Below are 22,837 nucleotides of genomic sequence, written 5' to 3'. Positions count from 1 at the left end.
AACCCGCCTCTGAATCCTCTCTACCACTTCCGCATCACCAAGAAATCCTGGCGACCAGATCTGTGCACAATAGTCCAAATGCGGCCTTATTAATGCCTTATAGATTGGAACAATAACTTCCCTATCCCTGCTTGTTAGTGTGTTCCTCAACAACCATGTAATTTGATGTGATGTTTTGGCAATCTTAGCAATATGCCCTTTAAACTTAAGTTCTCTGTCCACAATAACTCCCAAGTCTCTTGTCTCATCAACTTCCTGCAGTTCAGTTCCGTTAATATAGTAAACAGCATGCGATGTCATCCTCCCGAAGTGCATCACCTTACACTTAGCCACGTTGTACTGACAGCCATTAGCGTCAGCCTATTTAAGTCATCCTGTAAAATATCCACATCATTTGAATTGATTATCGCTCTTCCCAATTTTGCATCATCAGCAAACAAGTGGATATTTCCATTCAAGATATTTCCAATATCATTGATATACAAATTAAACAATAGAGGACCAAGAACTGAGCCCTGAGGTACACCACTAGTCACTTGCCTTTTCCTGGACTCAGCTCCTCCGTAAACCACTCTTTGAGATCTGTCCGCCAGCCATCCTTTAATCCAAATCACCATCTTCGGATCCAAACCCATTTGCTCTAATTTATATAACAGAGTTCCATGTGGAATCCTGTCAAAAGCCTTTGCAAAGTCAAGCAGTATCACTGAGTAAGGATTTCCTTTATCCAACTCCACTGTTACTTTATTATAGAACGTAAGCAAATTACTTAGGCAAGAACTACCTTTCACAAAACCATGTTGCCCCTTATAAAGTATCATATTGCTGTCCACCCAGTCCTGAATTCTAATTTTAACTAATTTCTCCAAAATCTTAACCACCATTCCAAATATATTGATTGGTCTATAATTTGCAACATCAGTCTTAGAGCCTCCCTTGTGCAATGGAACTATTTTCCCCTCTTTCCACTCTACTGGCACTTTACCAGAACTGAGGCTTAAATCAAACATCCTGGTTAGAGGAGTTGCTAATTCTCAAAAAAGATCAAAAAGATTTATAGAAAATAATAGAATAGATGCCATAGTTTCATTATTTAGACTACATAATAACATATCTAAAAGGCAAAGATAGAGATGAAAAAAATAAAGAAATTTCAGAAAATCTTTGCAACAATTAAACGTACACGAAAAAAAAAAAAGAGAAAGTCTGCTAAAATTTTATGAAGTAATGGCCACTGCATCTCTGTTATATCTTTCAGAAACCTGAACGGTTAAAAAGAAGTTGGATAAATATCAGCTGCAGAGATGAGATTTTTAAGAACAATTAAAGGATGCACAAAATTGGACAATATAAAAATAATATTTTTTTAAATAATAATAATAATTTATTACATATGTTACATGCATTACATAGTTTTGGTTACATATGATACAATATTACATACATATGTTTACATGTGATACATTACTTACATTTGTTTACATATGATACATACACGTATTCTGATAATTAATAATAATAATAATAATAATTTTTTCGCAATAATAATTATGATAATTTATAACATGTAATACATACATACATTACATATTTTTGATTACATATGATATAACATTGCATATATTTGATTACATGTGATACATATATTTAATTTAATTAATTTATTTATTTTATCTTGGATGAGATGTTATTTCTCAGCTTTCAACCTCGAAGCTTATTTGTGAGCTTATCTGAGGATGACACTAATTATTATTTATTGGTTTGTTTGCTGTATTGGGAAGCTATGAAATCTATGTTTAATAGATTTGATTTCATAGCTTTCATGATTTGAAATGGACTTGTTATACTCTGCAGCCGTTGATTGACACACACACACACACACACACACACACACACACACACACACACACACACACACACACACACACACACACACACACACACACACACACACACACACACACACACACACACACACACACACACACACATTACCGACCGATCAGCATATCAGGAATCGTTGTCAAGGTCTTGGAGGAAATAGTCAAAAGGAAAATACAGGATTGGACAGAAGATAAATGGGATGCTGTATGGGGACAGCAAGGTTTTGTGAAGGGTAGATCATGCCTCAGTAACTTGCTCAAGTTTTATGACACAGTAACGGCTGAACTGAATAAGGGTAATGGGTTTACAGTGATTCTACTGGACCTTGCTAAGGCCTTTGACAGGACACCACATGGAATTCTAATCAGTAAACTGCAGCATATGGGGATGGATATAGGATTGGTGAGATGGATAGGAGGGTGGTTGATGGAGAGATATCAGAGAGTGGTTTATTCAGGAGTAGAGTCGAAAAGACGGCCTGTGATTAGTGGTGTGGGGCAGGATTCTGTTCTTGGACCACTACTGTTCAAATTGTTCATTAACGATATAGGAAAGGATCTGAGAGGAACTGTTTATTTGTTTGCTGATGATACAAAGTTGGGTAGAGCAATAGTGAGTGCACACGATGTCTAATTTTGCAGGATGATTTTGATAGTTTGGAGGACTGGGCTAAGAATACTAGAAATTATGCTCAGATTATAAGATAGAATTGTAGGAGACTGAAGATAGAATTATTATTATTAAAAGAGACCTCCAGGGAGTCAGAGATTTATCGAGCGAGGCCACATACTACACACCCCAGCCATCGTACTTATTGTTGAATTCATTCACACTGTTTGTACTCACAACATCCAATGGCAATCCATTTCAATCTCACACCACCTTCTGAGAGAAAAATCTAGTCCTCACACCCTTCTTGGCGGCCTTCATTCTCAGCTTCCAAGGATGCCCTCTCGTCCTTTCCCCACCCTTCATAAATTGAAAAATTCCATCAATTGAAATCCTGTATCACCCTTTCAAAAGTTTGTAAGTCTCAATCATATCACCCCTCTTTCTCCTGTTTTCTAGTGTCTGCAGTCTAGAAATTCTCAATCTGTCGTCATAATCAGTATTCCACAATTCTGATATCATTTTTAACATGATATCAGATCCCTTTGTAGTCTCCCCCCCTTTGTAGTCTCTCCAATATATCAGAATCACAACTGAAACCAGGAGACCAGACCTGCGCACAATAGTCCAAGTAAGGTCTTATCGAGTCCTTGTAAAGAGGCAAAATAACATCCTTATCTTAATTAATGAAGACATCATAAAAGAACTAATAGATATTTATAACATAAATAAAAAGATCAAGGAATATAGATAGAAATGGAAAGACCATCTATTAGGATGGAAAAATATTGACTACCAAAAGAGGTGGATTGATATAGAGAGAGCCGTCGCCAGATTAGTCGCGCCTTGAGGCAAACAATTAAATATCCCTCTGATGGATTATAAGACAAAAATATAAGAAAACCTCCAATTGCTATTATGTTTTTATTACAAGAGAAACATTAATGTAAAACGATTACATAATAATATTAATTAAATACTCTACAGGGATATCGCACAATAAAAGTGTTTATAAGCTCTTCGAAATTTAAATTATAAGCTGTGTCCGCCGCTATCGATATAATTGCTATACCAACCAATCTTTCTTGGGTCATTGCTGTTCGGGAATAATTTTGAATCAGAGTAAGCTTGGAAAAACGTCTTTCCGCACAAGCATAAGCAAGGCCCATACTGCAATATGGCTGAACGAGCTCCCTTATTAAGCCAGTCCGTGAGGTAAGCTGCCTCTGTGCTACACCCTGTCGATGGTACTTGATATAAACCAAAGGGAAAGAGAGAAAGAGAAGAAGACCAGCGACAAGATGGAAAGGCCAGTGAAGCTGAAACGGGGAAATGCCTAATCCTTGAAGACAAGAAGAAGAAGAAGAAGAAGAAGACAAGTTTATTCCTGATTATAATGAATCAACAGATGAAGAAATCCACAAAACGTACAGACAATGAATGAAAAAAAACAGACAGACACTCCTAACGACTATTTATTACAAGAAATGAAATCGGCTCAATATTGGGATCAATGGATCCATGGGTAGATTATTGGTAGATAGTGTATATATGAGTGTGTTCTAAAAAGTTCTTGGCCTTACAATGAAAAAACCAATTTATAATTTCAAATTTATTTTTATTTTTCAACATAATCTCCATTAAGACTAATACATTTATTCAAGCGATGCTCCAGCACCATAATCCCATCCCTGCAGTGGTTCTCAGTAAGATCAGCAAAAATTCCCCTCTACAACTGCAATCACCTCTTGATTCAAAGAAAAACGCTGACCAGCGTGCAGGAGTTTTAGTTTTGGGAAGAGATAGGAATCAAAGGGAGCCAAATCTGGGGAATAGGATGGATGGTCCATCAATTCATAGTGTAGATCTCCTTATTTTCCAATTGTCAAAATACTTTTGTAAGCAGGTGCATTGTCCTGATGAAATATGCTTTTTTCTTCTACAAACATGGTCTTTTCTCACGAAATGTTTGGTCTAGTCTGGTATACAGATCGGAATAATGGTCCCCGGTTATTGTTTCACCATTTTCAAGATAATTAATAAACAAAATGAATACATTTAGCATCCCAAAACACCGATACCTTGATCTTTCCTGCTGATGAAACCGACTTTGTCTTCTTTGGCGCTAAACAACTGGCTTTTATCCACTGCTTTGACTGCTGTTTGGATTCTGGTGTGTAATGGTGAATCCGAGTCTCATCCACATTAATAAATCGATGCACGAAATGAGTTTTATTCTTGTTGAAACTCCAAGCAGTGTTTAGAGATTTTCATGGGAGTGCGTTTTTGATCTCCTGTGAGCAAGCATGGTACCCCTCTTGCACAAAGGTTTTTCATTTGCAATTCTTCATGCAAAATATATCTTACACGTTCTTTTATAATGACTGTAGTCTCATCAATTTCACGCTCTTTGACTCGCTGGTCATCCGATACGATGCCGTGCTCTTGATCAATGATTTCTGGTGTTGTTAAACTTTTTGGACGTCCTTCCCGTGGATCACCTTCATGATTGGTACTGCCACGATTAAATTCCGCAGCTCATTTCTTAACTGTTAAAAATAAAGGAAAAGAGTGCCTACAAACTTTTATTAACTTCAAATGAATTCTTTTGCCGTTAAACCCTCATTCACAAAGAATTTTATAACCGCACGATACTCAATTTGATCCATTTCAAGGGATGCAGACAACACTTTTGCTTTAGAGAGTTGTATGTGCAACAAACATAAAGTAGAATTTGTCTCCATTCCTTCATCAAAGTAACAATGAGTTCAGCAACAGATCGGGACGTGCTGCTTTGGACCTCATTCGCCACTCCAATTCGTCCCAGAGTGTTCGATTGAGTATAGGCCAGGACTCTGCATAGGCCAGGGCATTCATTTAACACCCATCTCTTCAAGATGACATGTTACTATCAAGATGACAATACTCCTTGTAACTAAGATGCAGTATTGTCATCTTGATAGTAACATTGGTCCATTCCATGAAAACTTCACAGAATAGACATCACCTGATTATAAAGATTGTTAAGGTACTGAGCTGGCTTGATGGAACCATGGATTACAACCCATGGTCCCACTCCAAACCAGCTGAATGCACTGCACACCATTACCCCTCCACCGGCAAATATGGGTACAACACATTGTAATAACAAACGTTCTCCAAGCTGCGTCCACACCCACTCCTGCCATCAGAGTGGAAACAGCTGAACCTTTATTTATCGCTGCAGAGTACCGTTTCCGCTATTCAATTATCTAGTTCACATGTTCTTTGCACCAGGGCCAGACGAGTCGCCTTGTTCATTGTCGTGTTGCCCAATGATCAATGCCCGGCTTGTATACCGCTGCTCTTCCATGGAATCCCAGTTGATGGAGTTGTTTTCATACAGTATTAGTGCTGGCTATGTTGTTATTGGCGCTCTGGAACTCATCACGGATGGTCTGTGCCGATTATAGCCGGTTTTTGCGTGACTCCCATATTAACACCTTCTTGTCTCTGTCCATCATTTTCTTTGACCGGGGCTTGGTGTTTTCCTTGGTGTGCGGCAGTGGCTCATATGGACTTGCCACCAGTGTGGCAGCCCATGATGACACCCCTCTATAAGTCACTGAGTTCACGTCGTGTTGCGATACCACCTATATTCAAGTGTTACGATGAAATACTGCGTTCTGCTATCTCTTCACCAGGTTTTATGTTATTATCAAACTTGGAATGTTCCATCAATTCAAATAACAGGGGTGTCCGGATAATTATTTGTAGATAGTATTGGTATTTGTATACTGAAAAATATAATAATATTGTTTTTAATTGATAAAAAGTTATGATTTTAATATTGGAAAACTGTATATTTATAACTTAAAAAATAATATTATCCACATGTTCCAATGAATCTTTCTACTTAAGAGAAAATATAATAATATGTTTGAATTGTATATATATGTAGGCCTGTGTAGCTCGGTGGAAGTGGCGTTAGTGGCGTACTGTGTTTGCAGTGTGGATTTAGTGCTTCTAAAAGATATGTATTTTTCGTATTTTAGTTGATACCATTATGTTACCTTACTGAAGTAAGAGCCTGTGTAGCTCAGTGGAAGTGGCACGCCGAGTTCTGCGATTTTAAATGTATAGTGTCATGGCACATTTCTCGCCATTAAAGCTGATCGGTAGCGATGCAAGTTCGTCACTGGTTTATTCGCAATCATTAGCGAAGGTTTTAACAAGTAAAGTAAGTAATTTTGAATCTCATTTATCGTTAAATTCAGAAAATATGAAAATGAAAAATAATAATGTTAAACCGGCCAAAGTCCACCAAGAGTAATGGCGAAGAGAATTTATTACCGGTTAGTGGAACGAAGTCGGTAAATTCTGCAATTAATAATAATAATTTAGACCTTTTAAAGTCAATAAACGTACCCTCGGACATGGACTGGTCAAAGACAGTTATCTTGAAATGTAACCCTAAGTTTGGTCCTTATACAGAGGAAGATATAATAAAGGGCTTGGCAAAGGAAGTGAAGTATGGCACCTTGGCCTGATGTACAATTATATCTTTATTCTATCCTTTAAAAAATTAGCGTTTAAGGAATGGTTTGCGAATATGGGCAACATTAAAGTGAAAAACAGAACGTGCGAAATTATTAACATAAATTCTCCCAGGAAAGTCGAAATTCTCGTGCACTGGATGCCACCGCATGTGCCGAACAAATTGGTTGCATTACATTTTGAAAAATGATAAAATACAGTTTATAGAAAATATCGCTACGATTAAAAATAATGATTGGGCACATGTTCTCAGCAATAAAAAGGACGTTATTCTAGAATAAAACGAAGGAGTGAAAATTGAGGAAATTCAGTATGTTATCTGGGTAACGATGATAATCGGAATTATTGTGATTCCAGGAAGACCCCCGTCGTGCTTTAGGTGTAAGAAAACAGGTCATCTCAGAAGGAAATGTGTGGAACCAAAATGCAAGAATTGCTTTCACATCGCACATAGTGCTGATAATTGTACAGGAAGAACATAAGCATCGGATTTAAAGAGGAAAGTGGATGACCAGGAAATGAATGAAATAGAAGAACTGAAAGATGACGTGCAAGATAATGAAACAGCAATAAATCTACAGACACAAGAAGGAAGGATTCAGGATAAGAAAGCAATGTTACGGGAAGGTATTCAATCAAATACTCATCCTGTTACAGAAACTACTGGGAAAAATGAAAAGAAAACTGAAGCAGAAAATGGTAAAAGGTGTCTAGGTACACCGAAAGATGATGTCACAAAAAACCTGAAACAACCATGATAAATGAAGAAAGCATTAAAAAACAAACTATAAAATACATGGAAATAGAATCTGAACAAGAGATTGAGAAAATTGGGAAAAAAGAAGAAAGTATTAAAAAACAAAACACAAAATGTATAAATGAAATTTTTCTGGGGAGCATATGTGTGTGTGTGACATCACATCAAATGTGTTTTTGTTCGCGTATGGAATTGTGGAATTTAGGTGTTTCAAAATCTTAATATACATTGGGTCTTATTTTATATAAATCATATTCTAAATTAGAAACAAATTTATTCCATGATTCTCTATGTCTTTTTCTGACTTCTCTTTTAGCTATGGTTCTTATTCTTTTATATTCTATTTCATCTTCTAATCTTTTACTGTTTAACCATTTGTGATAGGCTTCATTTTTTTCTTTCTGATTATTTCTTTGATTGTATCATCCCAGATCTTCAGTTTTTTTTCTATATATATATATATATATATATATATATATATATATATACATATATATATATATATACATATATATATATATATACATATATATATATATATATATATATACATATATACATATATATATGGTCTTACTTCAATTTGCATAACACTTCAATGACACCATAAGTTGTTCATTTCATTTTACGCATTTTTATTTGACTGAATTACAATATTGTATTTTCAGGATCTGACATACAGGAATAGGTTTTTCAGACACCACAATAATTTGTGATGTTTTTTTTTTGTTTTTTTTTGTCGTAACATTTCACTGATGAGACATGTCCGATTGGCTGCTTTTGATACTGCTTCGCATACAGAATACTATTCTCACCACTCACTGACATAAGCTGTAGTATTATAAAAACAATCAGCTGACGCTTTAGCGATGACTTTTGATTTTCACCTGTAAAGAAAAAAATCTTATTGCTAGTGATGGAAAAGTTAGCAGATTACTATAATCCTAATACAGTAAGTAGTTTTGGAAATATCAAATCTTTACAGAAACATAGAAATTTGCCACATCAAACTGTGAAAAATTGGTTAGAAACACAGCCTACTTATGTGAGACATAAACACATTAGAAGAAAGTTTAAACGCAATCAAATCAAAGTCCCGAAGCTTTTTGATACTTTTCAATGTGATTTGGCAGATATGTCAACCGTTGCAAAAGAGAATGGAGGTATGTCTTTCCTTTTTGTATGCATTGGTTGTTTTTCCAGATTTGAGTGGGTTCGAACACGGAAGAAGAAATCAGCAGACGCTGTTTTTAATGCTTTCGAGTCTATTTTTAAAGAAGTGCCATGTTACATAAACACAGATCAAGGAAAGGAGTTTTGCATCAAGAAAGTTAGTGCATTATTTAAGAATCATAATTTTCATTTCGACACGACCAGGAGCGAAATGAAAGCACCCATTGCAGAAAGATTTATCAGAACATTGAAAACGAAGATCTACAAATGGATGACATATTCTAAAAGTAAAAGTTATACGAAAGTTTTGCCGATCGTTGTACATACTTATAACCTCATACCCATGGGCACGCCAAGGGTATTTGTCCTCTGAGTGCAAACCTTTATCCGCCGCCCCTAAAACTGCATTGTATAATCCGCATTAGATATTAAGTACATTACGCCTGGGTGCGGTGCACCCTCGAGTTGGCGCGGCCCTGCTCACACCACACCTCACGATCGGTATGGCGCCTTCGGAAGTTAACCTTCACAACGAGGATAGTGTTTGGAAATATATGTACGGGACCAAAGAGAAGGCTACCAAACCAAAATTTCACGTAGGCGATAGTGTGGTTTTAAGCGATGACATCCATAAATTTAGAAAAGGGTTTTGGGGTAACTGGACACGAGAACTGTTCACTATTGCTCAGGTTATTAATAGAAACCCTGTAGTATATTGAGTTCGCGATCTGAACGGAGAGATAGTGCAGGGAACTTTCTATGAACCTCAACTGCAAAAAGGCTGATATACCCAATGTACTTCCGGAAGACGTGTATCTAATCGAACAAGTACTTAAACACCGCAAACAGAAATGAAAGCTTCAGTATTTTGTTAAGTGGCTCGGTTATTCCTCATCGTATAATTCTTGGGTTCGCAGCGAAGATATTTTACTTAACCCTTCCCAGTAACGCCAGCATGAAAATGTTTCCTACTAACACGCAAACGAAATTTCAAGTGGAATTACCACACTAGATCAGACTTAAAGGTAAATGGGAAGTTGCTCTTTCCGAAATTTATCTTCCTGGAGAATATAATAACATCGATTCCGGTTACAATAAGTTTCATATGATACGTGGAGGAGGAGGAGTCAATATCGACAACAAAAATATCACAGGAAATAGTGTTTTCGAAAAGTCTAAAGAAGGATTTTGCAAAGTGTACAAGATTCCCCACTGTAGTAACAATTCATCCTATAAACTTCTTCAAGCCGTGTTTGATGTGAGTTCTGTGATTACTGGAACCCAAATGTTTTCATAAAAGGTTCACATCATCGTAACCTCAGCATCATTCTACTGAAACAAAATTTATTCTGTCTAGGAACGCATATTCTCTCAATAGACATTATGTTATTGCAATTAAAAATCCCCGAGACTCTTTACAGATTTCTCATTTAGCTTCGCACGTGTTTCTAGGGTATTCGAGTGTGTTGTTTGAGATTTATAAAGACACAACCCGGGAACCCCACTGCTATTTAATTTTAGACTTTAGACAGGAAATTCTTGATATTTTACGCTCACGCCCACGGATCTTGCAAGGAGAAGAACCCAGTTCAGTGTTTAAACCTGAATGGCTGATCGACTCAAACGATATGAATATCTCATCAAGTACTTACCTCATTCCTCTCCCAAACAGGCAAATGATGCTCAAAAACACTGCACCTCTCGCCAAATCACGACGCTCTGTGAAATCTGCAAAAATGTTATTACCTTGATGAACGTGTGTTTCACTCAGGATTTCTCCATGAGTGCAGGTCACAAAGATGCCTCCAACGATCTCGATGTTGAGACTCTCTCTCTTCCATGTTATACCCATAGATTTCATTAGTGGATCTTCCCACCTTGTAGGTAGTCTTCCTGCTTTTCTCTTTATTGTTGGTTGTCAGTTGAGTATTCTATATGTCCATCTGTTATCCCTGAGTATGGCTATGTGACCTGCCCATCTCATCTTGCTTTCATATACTGTAGTTACCACATCTTTTATGCCTGATCTCTTTCTTAGTTCCGTGTTTCTAACATGCTCCATTCTGCTGATGTTACAAATCCTGCGTTATATTGCATGCTGAGTTATTTTGAGAATTTCTTCTTTTTTTGTCGTATTCCATGTTTCTGATCCACTTGTGAGTGATGGATGGATGTCACTATTAAATAGTTTTGCCTTCGCAGAGATGTCAAGATTTGGATCAGTAAGTGTTTCTTTTAGTCTGTTAAATGATAGCCATGCAGTTGTCTTTCTTTTTGCTAGTTCTTCAGTTAAATCATTATTCAATTTTATTGTTTGTCCTAAGTAATTGTAGGAATCAACCCGTTCTATAGGGATGCCATCAATACATAGGTGACTGTCACATATGTATATGTTTTTGATTCATTTCGTTTTTTCTAGAATCATTTCTAAGCCTATCTTGCTACTGTTTGTGTATATTTTTTCATCCATTTCTTCTAGGTCTTTTGGGTTGTGGGATATCAGTACTAGATCATTGGAAAACATAAGTATTTGTACTTTATCACCATGTATGCTCATTTCTCCGTTTAGGTCTATTTTTTTCAGAATGTATTCTAAAGTGCTGGTAAATAGATTTGGGGAGATTACATATCCTTGACGGACCCCTCTCTTTATATCAATATTTATAGGTTGATCAAATAGGGTTATTTGTGTGGTCTGATTTTTGTTAATTTCTTTTATCATGTGGATATAAGTAGGATCCACATTTATTTCCAGTAAGGCACTGATGACTGCATTGTGTTCTATGGTATCAAATGCTTTTTTTAAATTCAATAAAGATGAAATATAGAGGGATTCGGTATTCTATGCATTTTTCTGTTAGTTGTGAAATGACCTGGATATGACCTGTTCTGGAGTAGCTTCTGAATCCTGCCTGCTCTCTACTAGATTTGTCTCCGAGAGTGTTTTGAATTCTATTTAGTATTACTCTGTTCATAATTTTATATTCGTGAGAGAGAGAGAGTAGACAGATTGGACGATAGTTTTTTGTGTTCGTTGGTCTTTTTTTTTAAATAGAACTATGGTTTTTTACGTCTTCCATTCCTCTGGAATCTTTCTTTCTTTGAAGTACCACGTGAATCTGTCAGCCAACGCTTTGAAAATAATTCGTCCACCTTGTTAGAAGAAAAACTGGTTTTACAGCACGGGGGGAGCACTGTTCCCATTATTAGGCAGTATCATTGTTGCTTTATTGAGTTCACTTATTGGCAAATGAACTGTATATTTAAAAAATTTACGCTTCTCCAAACACCAGAACAGCGAGAGTTGTACAATTTAGATGATAAAATGAGTGCCATTTTAAAAAGGGGTAATGAAAATCCAAATGAAAAACGTAAAAGCGTATTGAAGTGTTTTGCAGAACTATTTAAGCTTGAAAAACCAACTGGCTCACACAGAAGGATAGCAACAGGAGCATAGGCTATCACATCCAGATGGTTTTTTTTGAAAGCTTTTTGCCATGTTTTTTCCCCCTGTTTCTTTGCGTCCCATCTTTGTGGCCACTTTCATCAATGTTGTAGTAATTTCCCGTTAATATATGTTATGTTCTTTTCTTCCTCTTCATTTAAGATTATTTCTGGTGGTGAGATCCTGTTTTTGATTTTCAGCTGAAATGCTTCACAATTGTTGTGAAGGTTTATTGTATTAAGTTTACTAGATTTCATTATCAGTTTCTGTCTTACTTATTGTGTGTTCAGGGACATTTTACATCCGACCAGTCCACGATCAGTGCCTGTGATGAATTTGTTAAGAACAATGCAGTCTTGGATTATATATTTTTTTGTTTTGTTTCAGTTATCTTATGATATTCGGCGATTTCAGCAACACAACTTTCAAATCAGAGAACTGAAACTTCTTATGCAGCATTTATGTTTTATACATGAAAATTTTGGTTTTATTATGGATCTCCTGAATTCAAAAAACAAAACAAAACAAAACCAAAAAGCTAATACTTTTATTCCCCTATAGCAGTGTTTCTCAAAGTGTGGTACACATATCCCCGGGGTACGCGAAAGGTTTTTAGGGGTATGTGGCAATTTTTGGCTATGCATGATTAACGCATGGAATCATTATATTTCTCTACAAATAGTGCAATTAGAGAGAACTCGGATAAAAACGGCACTAACTAATGAATCACACCACCTTGCAATAGAAACTGTTGTATGTCAAGCAAAACTATGTGTTGCCGGTGCAACATATGGTTTTGCTTGACACCACCTCGTCGTGATTGTGTTAAAAGTAAGAAATATATAGTGAATGTGTTTCAGATATTAGGGAATTCGGTTGAAAAGAATTAACATTTCAACTCAACAGTTGAAATCCTAGTTTGTCTTTGGTTCGCGCGATCTTTTGTTAATACCGCACCAATCATATGCAATTCTACATAGCTGCTCTATGTATCTCAAGTCTTGTAAATTACTGGTAATTTTTGCTTGAAATAATGGGAAAGAAGATATAGCTATTTGGGTAGATGACTTTGACGATGCACACGAGGAAACTGCTCTGGATGCCAAAAGTAGCAATGGCGAGTAGGAGCTTCTTGGTAAGTCACAACATTTTCAGTTTTTTTCTGAAAACTTTAGTTTTCAGAAAAAAAAAAACTGAAAAAATTTCAGAAAAATCCCCGCATATATCTCGCACCACGATTTTTTAGCTTTAATTTTCGGAAAAAAAAAGTGAGAGTTATATTCGAGTAAATACGCTATTTTTTTAGCTTTCAAATTCTTAAGTATGGATCATTCGTTAAAGATTGGATTTATAAAACCCACAAAAGAGAGCAATATAGCAAATACAAGCAGCTGTGAACAACAAGAAAACGTTGATATTGTATCTGGATCAAATGAAATTGAAAAGGGTGTGTCTGCTATCTCTAAAGAACCAACTAGGAACAAGACGAAAAATCTTCGTAGTATGATATGAATTACTTGAAATGTGGATTTTCATGGACGGGAAATGAAGAGGAACTTATTGCAAAATTTGTTCTAATAAAAATAAATCATATTTTTTTGTTTACATGAATATATAAATTCAAATAAAATAGACATTTACAATGAATATACTTCATTTATTTATTATTTGATGAGGGGGTACTTGGTAATATTGAAAATTTAAGAAGGGGTATGTGGATATCTGAAGCTTGAGAAACACTGCCCTGTAGCGATGCTGTTTTAGCCTTATCCAACTCTCTGAGACTGAGTGGGCAGTTCAGTCTCCACCAGTAGCAATGAGAGATGGCTGACTCAAGATTTAAAGCTGTATCAAGTGAACAGATGGCAGAGAAGTGTCGCCTATCCGTAACAGAATGTTAGTTTTCTGAAAAACCGTGGATTCTACTGCCGATTTTCTTGAGTACTGCAACTCAGTGGAAGCGGAGTTTGAATCCACAGCGCTAGGCCACTCGAAGAAACACTTTTATTGAGTTCTACTGCCCGACAAGAAGAGGTTTTTTAAAGCATATCTTCGACCTGTTTCCGTGTCTGTGCAAGAGTTAGTTAATCTCTTGCACGGGCACACGAGTTTTTGCTTCAGTATACTCGGGTTTTCCTCCCGATTTACAAATCTAGATTTGAAGAGTATAAATACTTCAAATATTTAAATACTTGAAATCTTTAGCTTTTAAGTATTTAAATCAGGCTAATGTCATTCAAATCTTTAGATTTGTAGTATTTAAATCAGGCGGTTTGAGTTTATTTGGAGGTGTGAATTTATCCTTTTTAAAGACTTAGACTTAGGTCCAGACTTAAACCTTTTTTAATGTTTTCACGTGCTGTCGATAGCTATTTATTAAATTTAGATTGCTGAACTTTTAAAAAAATTTTTTTTTTCACAGTTATTGAACGAACTAAAACTTGTCAAATTTAAGACAAATACCAATTACACACAATTAATTTATAATTCGAATTGATGACGATATTGTAATTAATAAGTTTGATTGCGGAGACTAGGGTGATTTGCGATTGCTTGCCGCAGATCTATATTTGGTTTATTCGGAAGTGTATGTGTGATTTAAAATCTCGGTGCATTTTTAATCTGTGGCGTAAACAAGCGTGTGACTAAATATCCACTGATAATGTGTCTATAGTGTTTATCTGACACCTTTTAGCATTCTGGTAATGTGATTTCGACACAAAATCCTAATGCAAATACCTATTTTTCAGTTTTCTGCATTTTTTTTTAATGTAATCAAATGTATATTTATTAATTCTGAGAAATGCATTACTTCTAAAATTTAGTCATGTAACGAGTTTGAATTCCTTGCGATTGCTTTCTTTTCTTTTTCTTTCTTCTTTTTTTTTTTTTTAGTAAGAAAACGAAACTGACAATATCGTGATTGCAAAGTCTAGGAAAATGCATGTACCCAATGCCAAACTGAAGGTAAGTAGGCAGTTATGTGGTATATGCCATTCGATATTAAAATGAAAGAGAAATTACAATGCAAATACACCCAGCAGAGACGTGAACTCCGGGCAAGGATGGGAAAAGATACTTGAATTTCTTTTATTTATTTTCAAGATTGAGGTATAGTTCTCTTACAGCTATAGCCACCGTAATGCGAACTCATTGCGAGAATGGGTTAAATTTCTGGTCTAATTAAGCGGTTGAATTATTATTATTATTATTAAACAAGACCTCATGGAGTCAAAGACTCATCTAGGAGGTCCTTTTATCTCACACACATCATATCATACCGTGTCTTAAACACATTCAAACTCCTTGCAGACGCTACACTCTCGGGCAAGGCATTCCAATCACTCAAAACTCTGCACGAAAAAACCTGCCTCTCACTCCCCTACTCACACCCTCTTTATACAGTTTCCAGGGATGACCTCTGGTTCTCCCCTGATCTCCCACTATTCTCAGAACTTCTCCACCATTGATCCTATAACAACCCCTTACCAACTTGTAGGTCTCTATCATATCTCCCCTCTTCCTTCTCTCCTCTAGAGTCTGCAAATTACATCTTTTCAATCTTTCCTCATACTAGACATTCCAGAGGTCAGAAACTACCTTAGTCAGTCGCCTTTGGACCCTTTCCAACATCTCTTCATCCTTCTGAAAACCAGGTGACCAAATCTGGGCACAATAGTCCATGTGTGGCCTAATCAAAGCCTTATACAATGGAACAAGAATCTCCCTACTTCTATACGTCAGTGTCCTCTGCATCATTCCCAGAAGTTTTTGTGTTGTCTTCACAATTTTGGCGATGTGTCCCCTAAATTTTAGATCCTTATTCACTATCACCCCCAAATCTCTTAATTCCTCTACCTCCAACAATATATTCTCACCAAGCATAAATTCTGCAACCCAGCTTTGCTTTCCAAATTTTAAAACCTTACATTTTGCAACATTGAACTCACATCTGTATTTGCTTGCCCAATCACTCAATTTATTCAAGTCTTCTTGCAAGGCCACAACATCTTCACTACTCTTTATGGTTCGTCCCAACTTTGCATCATCTGCAAACAACTGAATATCTCCATCCAAATCTTCGCCAATATCATTAATATACAAGTTAAATAGTAATGGCCCTGAAACAGACCCCTGAGGCACTCCACTAGTGACTTTCCTTTTCCTGGATATTGCACCCCCATACACAACTTGTTGATACCTGTCAGATAGCCAGTCACCAATCCAATGCACTAATCTAATATCCAACCCCATCTGCTCTAGTTTGACTGTCAACTTATCATGAGGTACTCTATCAAAAGCTTTTGCGAAATCCAAGTATATTACTGTGTATCTTTCTCCTCTGTCCAAGGAAGCAGTCACTTTATTGTAATAAGTAAGTAGATTACTAAAACATGACCTCCCTTTAGCAAATCCATGCTGTCCATCAAAGATTATACCATTGTTGTCAACCCAACTCTGGATCCTAGTTCTCACAAGCTTCTCCAACAACTTAACCACAACACCTGACACACAGATAGGCCTATAGTTTGATGCTTGAGTTTGATCACCTCCTTTATGAAGTGGCACAATCTTGCCCTCCTGAGGTTATCCAATGTTTTCAATTGGATAACCTCACAAAATGTAGTTGTTAATGACGTGTTGACGCTGCTGCCAGCGTCAACACGTCATTAACAACTACATGTTGACGTGTTGACGCTGGCAGCAGCGTCAACACGAAATCTCCGTCTTAAGCTGGAGATTTCGTGTGCCCCCCCCCTCATTCAATCGAAAGTGTTGCTTTGTAATAATTTTTGTAATCCGTTCACTATCCTGGAATCCCTTGCATTTCATAATTATCATTTATTGCTTTATAAAATGAACGTATATCACTGATATCATCTATTATTGAGGAAGAGTGGTTAAAAGTTTAAAATTGTCAAATTTTGTTTTGAAAATTATCAAAAACAGTAAACCAAACTACTTAACAGAAAACTAACTTTATTTATATATTTATTTACTTGTAGATTATACACGTGCCAAAACAGCTGCTGTTAGAAATGGTCAGATTTTTCATATACTGTATTCTCTAGTATGTTATCATCCCGACAAAGCTGATTATTAATAAACTAGGACACAAAACATATATACGTTTAATTTATTATATATAATAAATCTGTATCTTGCGAAGTAGACATGTAATTTGTGCCTTCTCGGAGAGTTTCTTAAAGGGATTATTTTACAAAAATACAAATGCCCTTCGTCGAGTTTACAAGGTATCCGAAATTTTTTGATTCCACCGACAAAATGTTATAAACCTATTGTACATTGGCAATCTTCTTCCAGAAAGAAGTAAATCTACTTTTACAAATGACTTCAGACCTCTAGAAACAGAATGCTGGTGATGGATGATTTTCATGTAATTTGTGCCTTCTCAGAGAGTTTCTCAAAGGGATTATTCTACAAAAATACAAATGCCCTTCGTCGAGTTTACAAGGTATCCGAAATTTTTTGATTCCACTGACAAAATGTTATAAACCTATTGTACATTGGCAATCTTCTTCCAGAAAGAAGTAAATCTACTTTTACAAATGACTTCAGACCTCTAGAAACAGAATGCTGGTGATGGATGATTTTCATTGCCCAGTGAGGGAAAAAAAAAAAAAAAAACCTACCATCAGAAGAATTTTGCACATCCATCATTTTGAAGTGAGATAATAATTAATTCCAGCCTTCCTCTCCTCGGTCATGCTCACTACTCTTTCCTCTTGTCCCATATGAAAAATGAAATACATTGATTTTTTTATTTTTTATTTTTATTTCATTACTGCTGCTGCCACTATAGTATTATCTCCAGCAACGTATTTTTCTCCCACACTGTCCCTTCTGAGGTTGGTTAATCAACCTATAGTATGTTGGTACTGTGTATGGGTAGTGGGTTGGGAAAGGAGAACCTTAGTTACATTTGATTTAAAAGCCTGTATATTGGGAAACACATCAGGAGGATGACTGTTCTACAATATAGCAGTAGCAGGGATGAAGGAGGAGGAAAAGAAACTTGTTCTATGTGTTTCAAGGTGCACTGTGAAGAGATGTTGGACAGCAGCTGCATATGTTCCAATGGACTTAATACTGAGTGGGGGAATTATTAAAAATTATTAGGCAAAAGTGAAAACAGTGAGTTGATAAAAGATGGATTATTAAGCAATCTAATAACCCTTCTTGGTGACCAAATGCGAGAGCAGTATTCAGTAGCTGGGTGGATATGATTTGTATAAGGTTAAGTTTGGAGATAAAGTAATGTCCAGAGCAAAAGAGTAATCCTAGTTTTTTAGAAGATGAGGGTGCAGTGGTTCTGACGCGTTTATGCTAGGAGAGGCATGAAATCACCCTGACGTTAAGTCTGGGTGATTTCAGGAAGAGAAATCTCATCTTTTCTGGAAATTTGAGTGTTGTCAAAAATAATACTGGTCTGAGAAATAAGACAGAACTGGATTTTACTCGCATTGAAGTTGATGAGACTGTCTGAACCCCAGTGGAGGACAATGTGGAGATCAGAATTGAGGGCAGTGATGGTTGATGCCCTATAGGTTGAGGTGAGTTGCGTAGAGTAAGGTTTATCAAATGAAAGGGAGAAGTGCAATGTGTTGTCGTCTGCAAAACTGTGTATTGGATTGGAGGTCATTGATATATAGAAGGAAGAGGGCTGGTGAGAGAACAGAACCTTGTGGAAACCTGGCAGTTGAATGGTAAGTGGATAATGAACTATCTATCATCACACACGGCGTGCATCCGGGCAGAAAGCTGGCATTCCAACTGTGGCAGTCCTGAGACAGACCAAATGATGGGAATTTGCTTTGTAAGCTTTAGTGCTAGACCTGGTCAAAAGCTTTGGAGATATCAATTGCAATCACTTGAGATTCACTGGAGTTCTCCATGGCGTTTGTCAAGAGATGGGTGATATATGTGAGTAGATCTCCTGTTGATTGGCAGGGATGATATCCATATCCTACCCAGAACTGTTGACTTCTTACATGTGCTTTATAACTTTACAAATGCTGACCATTTTCTTGATATTCTCTTCCTCTCCTAATGCTGTTTTACTGTACAGTTTTTGCCTGATCTCTTTATTCATCTATTTTACATCTACTCTCATTTTCTTCCTAATACAATCCAATAGCTGAATTAAATGATCTTGAAATATCTTTTGGATATTGTTGATGTTTTCTCTGCTTAGTTCTTCATAATATGATAGTTGCTGTGAAGTAACTTAGGTAGCCTGTCATTATTATCTGTTTTGTATCACTGAAGGATGCACCCATCTGGTTCGATGTCAAACTATATGATTACTTCCACTCATTGGAAGAAACAAGAATATTTAATTTAGTGTAACGTTTTTATGAGATGCTGTTACTAAATCCAACACTTATGTTTTATCTCATTCACTTTCATGTGCCACATTAAATAATGGTCTGTAAACAACTCAAGAAATTCATTTTCCCCAGTTTTCATATCTGCTTTCTTCTTTCATGTCACCGTACTAAAATCTCTCATGATGACATTCTCCTTACTTGCTAACTTTATTTACTTGGTGATCTTTTGGTTTCATCTCTTAAACATTTCATCTTGAATGGTAATCATTGTTATTTTGGGATTTCAACTCTGTCAAGATACAATTCATTTGTTATCATTTGAAATACTCTTCCTATTTTTCTTTATGCCCTCTAGAAGAAGCTATACCATTCATTATATTCTTTACAGTGTAACTTGCATATGCCTGCAGTTTTGTATGTCCATCTGAATATCAATGCTACTAGCTCTTTTGCCTTATTCCGACCATTTCTAGCATTTATAAATAAATAACCTAACTCTAGAGTTATATGTCAGATAACTGCTATTATTTTTTAAATAGTCCATTATCATCCTTAGTTGAACTCTTCATTCCTCATCATTCTCATATCTTTTGCCCTTTCCATTACTCAAAGTGATTGATGTAGTACATTCAGGGATTCTCTATATTTGGATATCTATTCCCATAATAATCCACTTTTGCATGCCACTTTCACAGTTTGTTGATTATTCTGATTGCTATAATAATAATTATTATTATTGATTTAGGACTGCATGGAGTCAAAAGACTCATTGTGGGAGGCTCATCCTAGAAAACACAGTCTATCATACCACTCCTTGAACTCATTGACCATTTGTGCTTGCACAACACTATCAGGCATGCATTCCACGGTTCAACCAATTATATTTTTTTTAATCCTTTATCTCAAGTGTAAGCAAACAATGTTTGCACATGAAGTATCTTCATGCCTGGGCTGCTTGTATGTAGAGGCTAATGACTTCCTATCAATTGCATTGATATCCCATAATGCAAAGCACACACCCTTTTAGATGTTTTTTTTTTTAATTTTTTTTAAAATTAAAATTTATTTTACTTATGTAGTTACCACCCATGAAAGGTTATTACTAAACCTATAATATATTTGTACTGTGGGTAGGATAAGTATCCCCCCCCCATTTTTGTCAATTTTATATCTATCTATCTATATATATATATATATTTGTAATTTTTTATTTATTTTTACATGTTCCAAAAACCCTGCTCTTGAGACTAGACATGGAATGTTTTCAGCCACTTCAGGCCTCCAATAAGTGAGGCGGTGGTCTCACACTGGGCGATGAAATTCATCTTCCACCTAAAGACAATCACAAATACCCATACCCATGGTGGGATTCGAACCCATGACCTGTTGATTGGAGGACTGGTATGCTAACCACTTGTCCAAACCAGGCCGGCCAACCCTTTCCGTAATGTATAGCATTATGGTAAGGGCCACTACCCAGACTGGTTTTAATCTTTATTGTCATCTCATCAATTGGAGCTAGATCCTGAAGTGATACCAAGGTTGAAGTAATCCATAAGTCATATTTCTATATATAAAAGTAGTCAAAAGGTGTCACACTTTATTACTGAAATACTCTGGATTAGAGATAGATGTTGAAAGTTTTTTTTTTTTTTTTTTTCACTTGGTTATACTATAAATTAAAGATGCCAAGAAATTATATTCTTGGTTTAATCCTTTATCCAAAGTGTAAGCAACAATGTTTGTGCGTGAAGTATCCTCACGACTGGGCTACTTGTGTATAGAAGTTAATGACTTCACATCTAATGTCTTCACACATCATATCTTTTTGGGGACCTCCCTAAAAGTTGAAACTGGTTTGTGTAGTGGCCCTTCCCATAATGAAGACAAATGATGTGAAGTCATTAGCCTCTATATACAAGCAGCCCAGTCATGAAGATACTTCACATTCAAATATTATTTGCTTACACTAGGATAAAGGGTTAAACTAAGAATATAATTCCTTGGCATCTTTAATTTATTGAAAATTTTTTCACTTGGTTATAAGTTAAAGATACCAAGTGAAAAAACTTTCAATATGAAGAACAGTGTACCAAGCAATACACAGTTAATATTTAAATCAGGTAAGCTAGAATGTTTGGGATTGGTGGGAGGGGGGGGGGTTATCACTTATAATGCCAAATGCAACTGGCTCCCCCATTTAATGTCAGTGGGATAATCAGTATAAGGTGTAAGGGAAATGGTGGGATAAAGTGGTTATTGCAGCTTACATAAACTTATGCGAGAAGTATTCAGAATAAAAGTGAGAAGTTTTTGGCATTGTTTAGTTGAAGTTGGCCAAAAGTTATAATCATTAGTGAGATTTGGTTTATGGAGAATGATATAGGGATAGATTGCAAGAGGCATTTTCAGAGGAGAGAGGGAACAGAGTGGGAGGAAGAGTTTTGCTAATGTTAACAGAACAATTGAAGCCAAAAATAGTAGTATGCTGGGGGGCAGGGGGTTATAAAGGAGAATTTAAGTGATGCACATTGGCAATTTAGCACAATGATACAATCAAGGAATTGTTATGAGTTCTCATCTAACTTGTTGAAGTCACTGTTGGAAGGAAGAATGGTCACAGAGAGGGGAAAAATGGAATTTATACAAAAACTTAGAAATAATTACTAGAACACGTAATTGCATGGTCACAAGGTTTGAGAGTACTGGATCTGATTATAGCATCAGAAAACTTAGCATTAATCAATGTAACTCTGTCTTTACTTACAGAAAGCAGTTGTGTGGTCTTAACCTGGGAGATGCCAGAGATGCAAATTTTTTCTTAAGAAGGGGTATATGTTGAATTATAAAGCAGGTGATTTTAACAAACCGAGGATTCAACTGAGAGCAGTGCCATTGCATAAAAAATTTGGAGGAGACAGAACAGTTTCATGGAAGATATTCCATGGGTGTTTAAAGAAAGTCATATTAGAAAGTATATGAGGACTCAGGAGGATAAATCAGGTAGGAGTTAGATGGATGAATAGCATCATTAAGCAGGAGTTGTAGAATAAAAGAAAAAATTTGTGGAGGGAATATAAA

The 22,837-nt window shown here is 36.2% G+C and overlaps 1 protein-coding gene across 2 annotated transcripts in view; it reads left to right on the top strand.

The window, feature by feature from the left end:
* The first annotated feature begins 14,869 nt into the window (after positions 1-14,869).
* The window catches only part of LOC150096478 (type-1 angiotensin II receptor-associated protein-like), a 152,548-nt gene continuing 144,580 nt past the window's right edge, over positions 14,870-22,837 (top strand). Inside the window, exons 1-2 of one of the 2 annotated variants that reach the window (XM_090408474.1) lie at positions 14,870-15,106; positions 15,300-15,371. In XM_090408474.1, the coding sequence (XP_090264600.1) occupies positions 15,345-15,371 (27 nt within the window). In that variant the 5' untranslated portion in view covers positions 14,870-15,106; positions 15,300-15,344. Of the gene's footprint in view, positions 15,107-15,137; positions 15,176-15,299; positions 15,372-22,837 lie in introns of those variants that run through there. The other variant, XM_090408475.1, reaches the window with a different exon arrangement.

This window comes from Typopeltis vanoorti, chromosome 18 (assembly GCF_054136105.1).
Source record: "Typopeltis vanoorti isolate ZY-2024b chromosome 18, IOZ_Tvanoo_1.0, whole genome shotgun sequence".
Lineage (NCBI taxonomy): Eukaryota > Metazoa > Arthropoda > Arachnida > Uropygi > Thelyphonidae > Typopeltis > Typopeltis vanoorti.
This window is presented reverse-complemented; position numbering and strand designations above follow the sequence as displayed.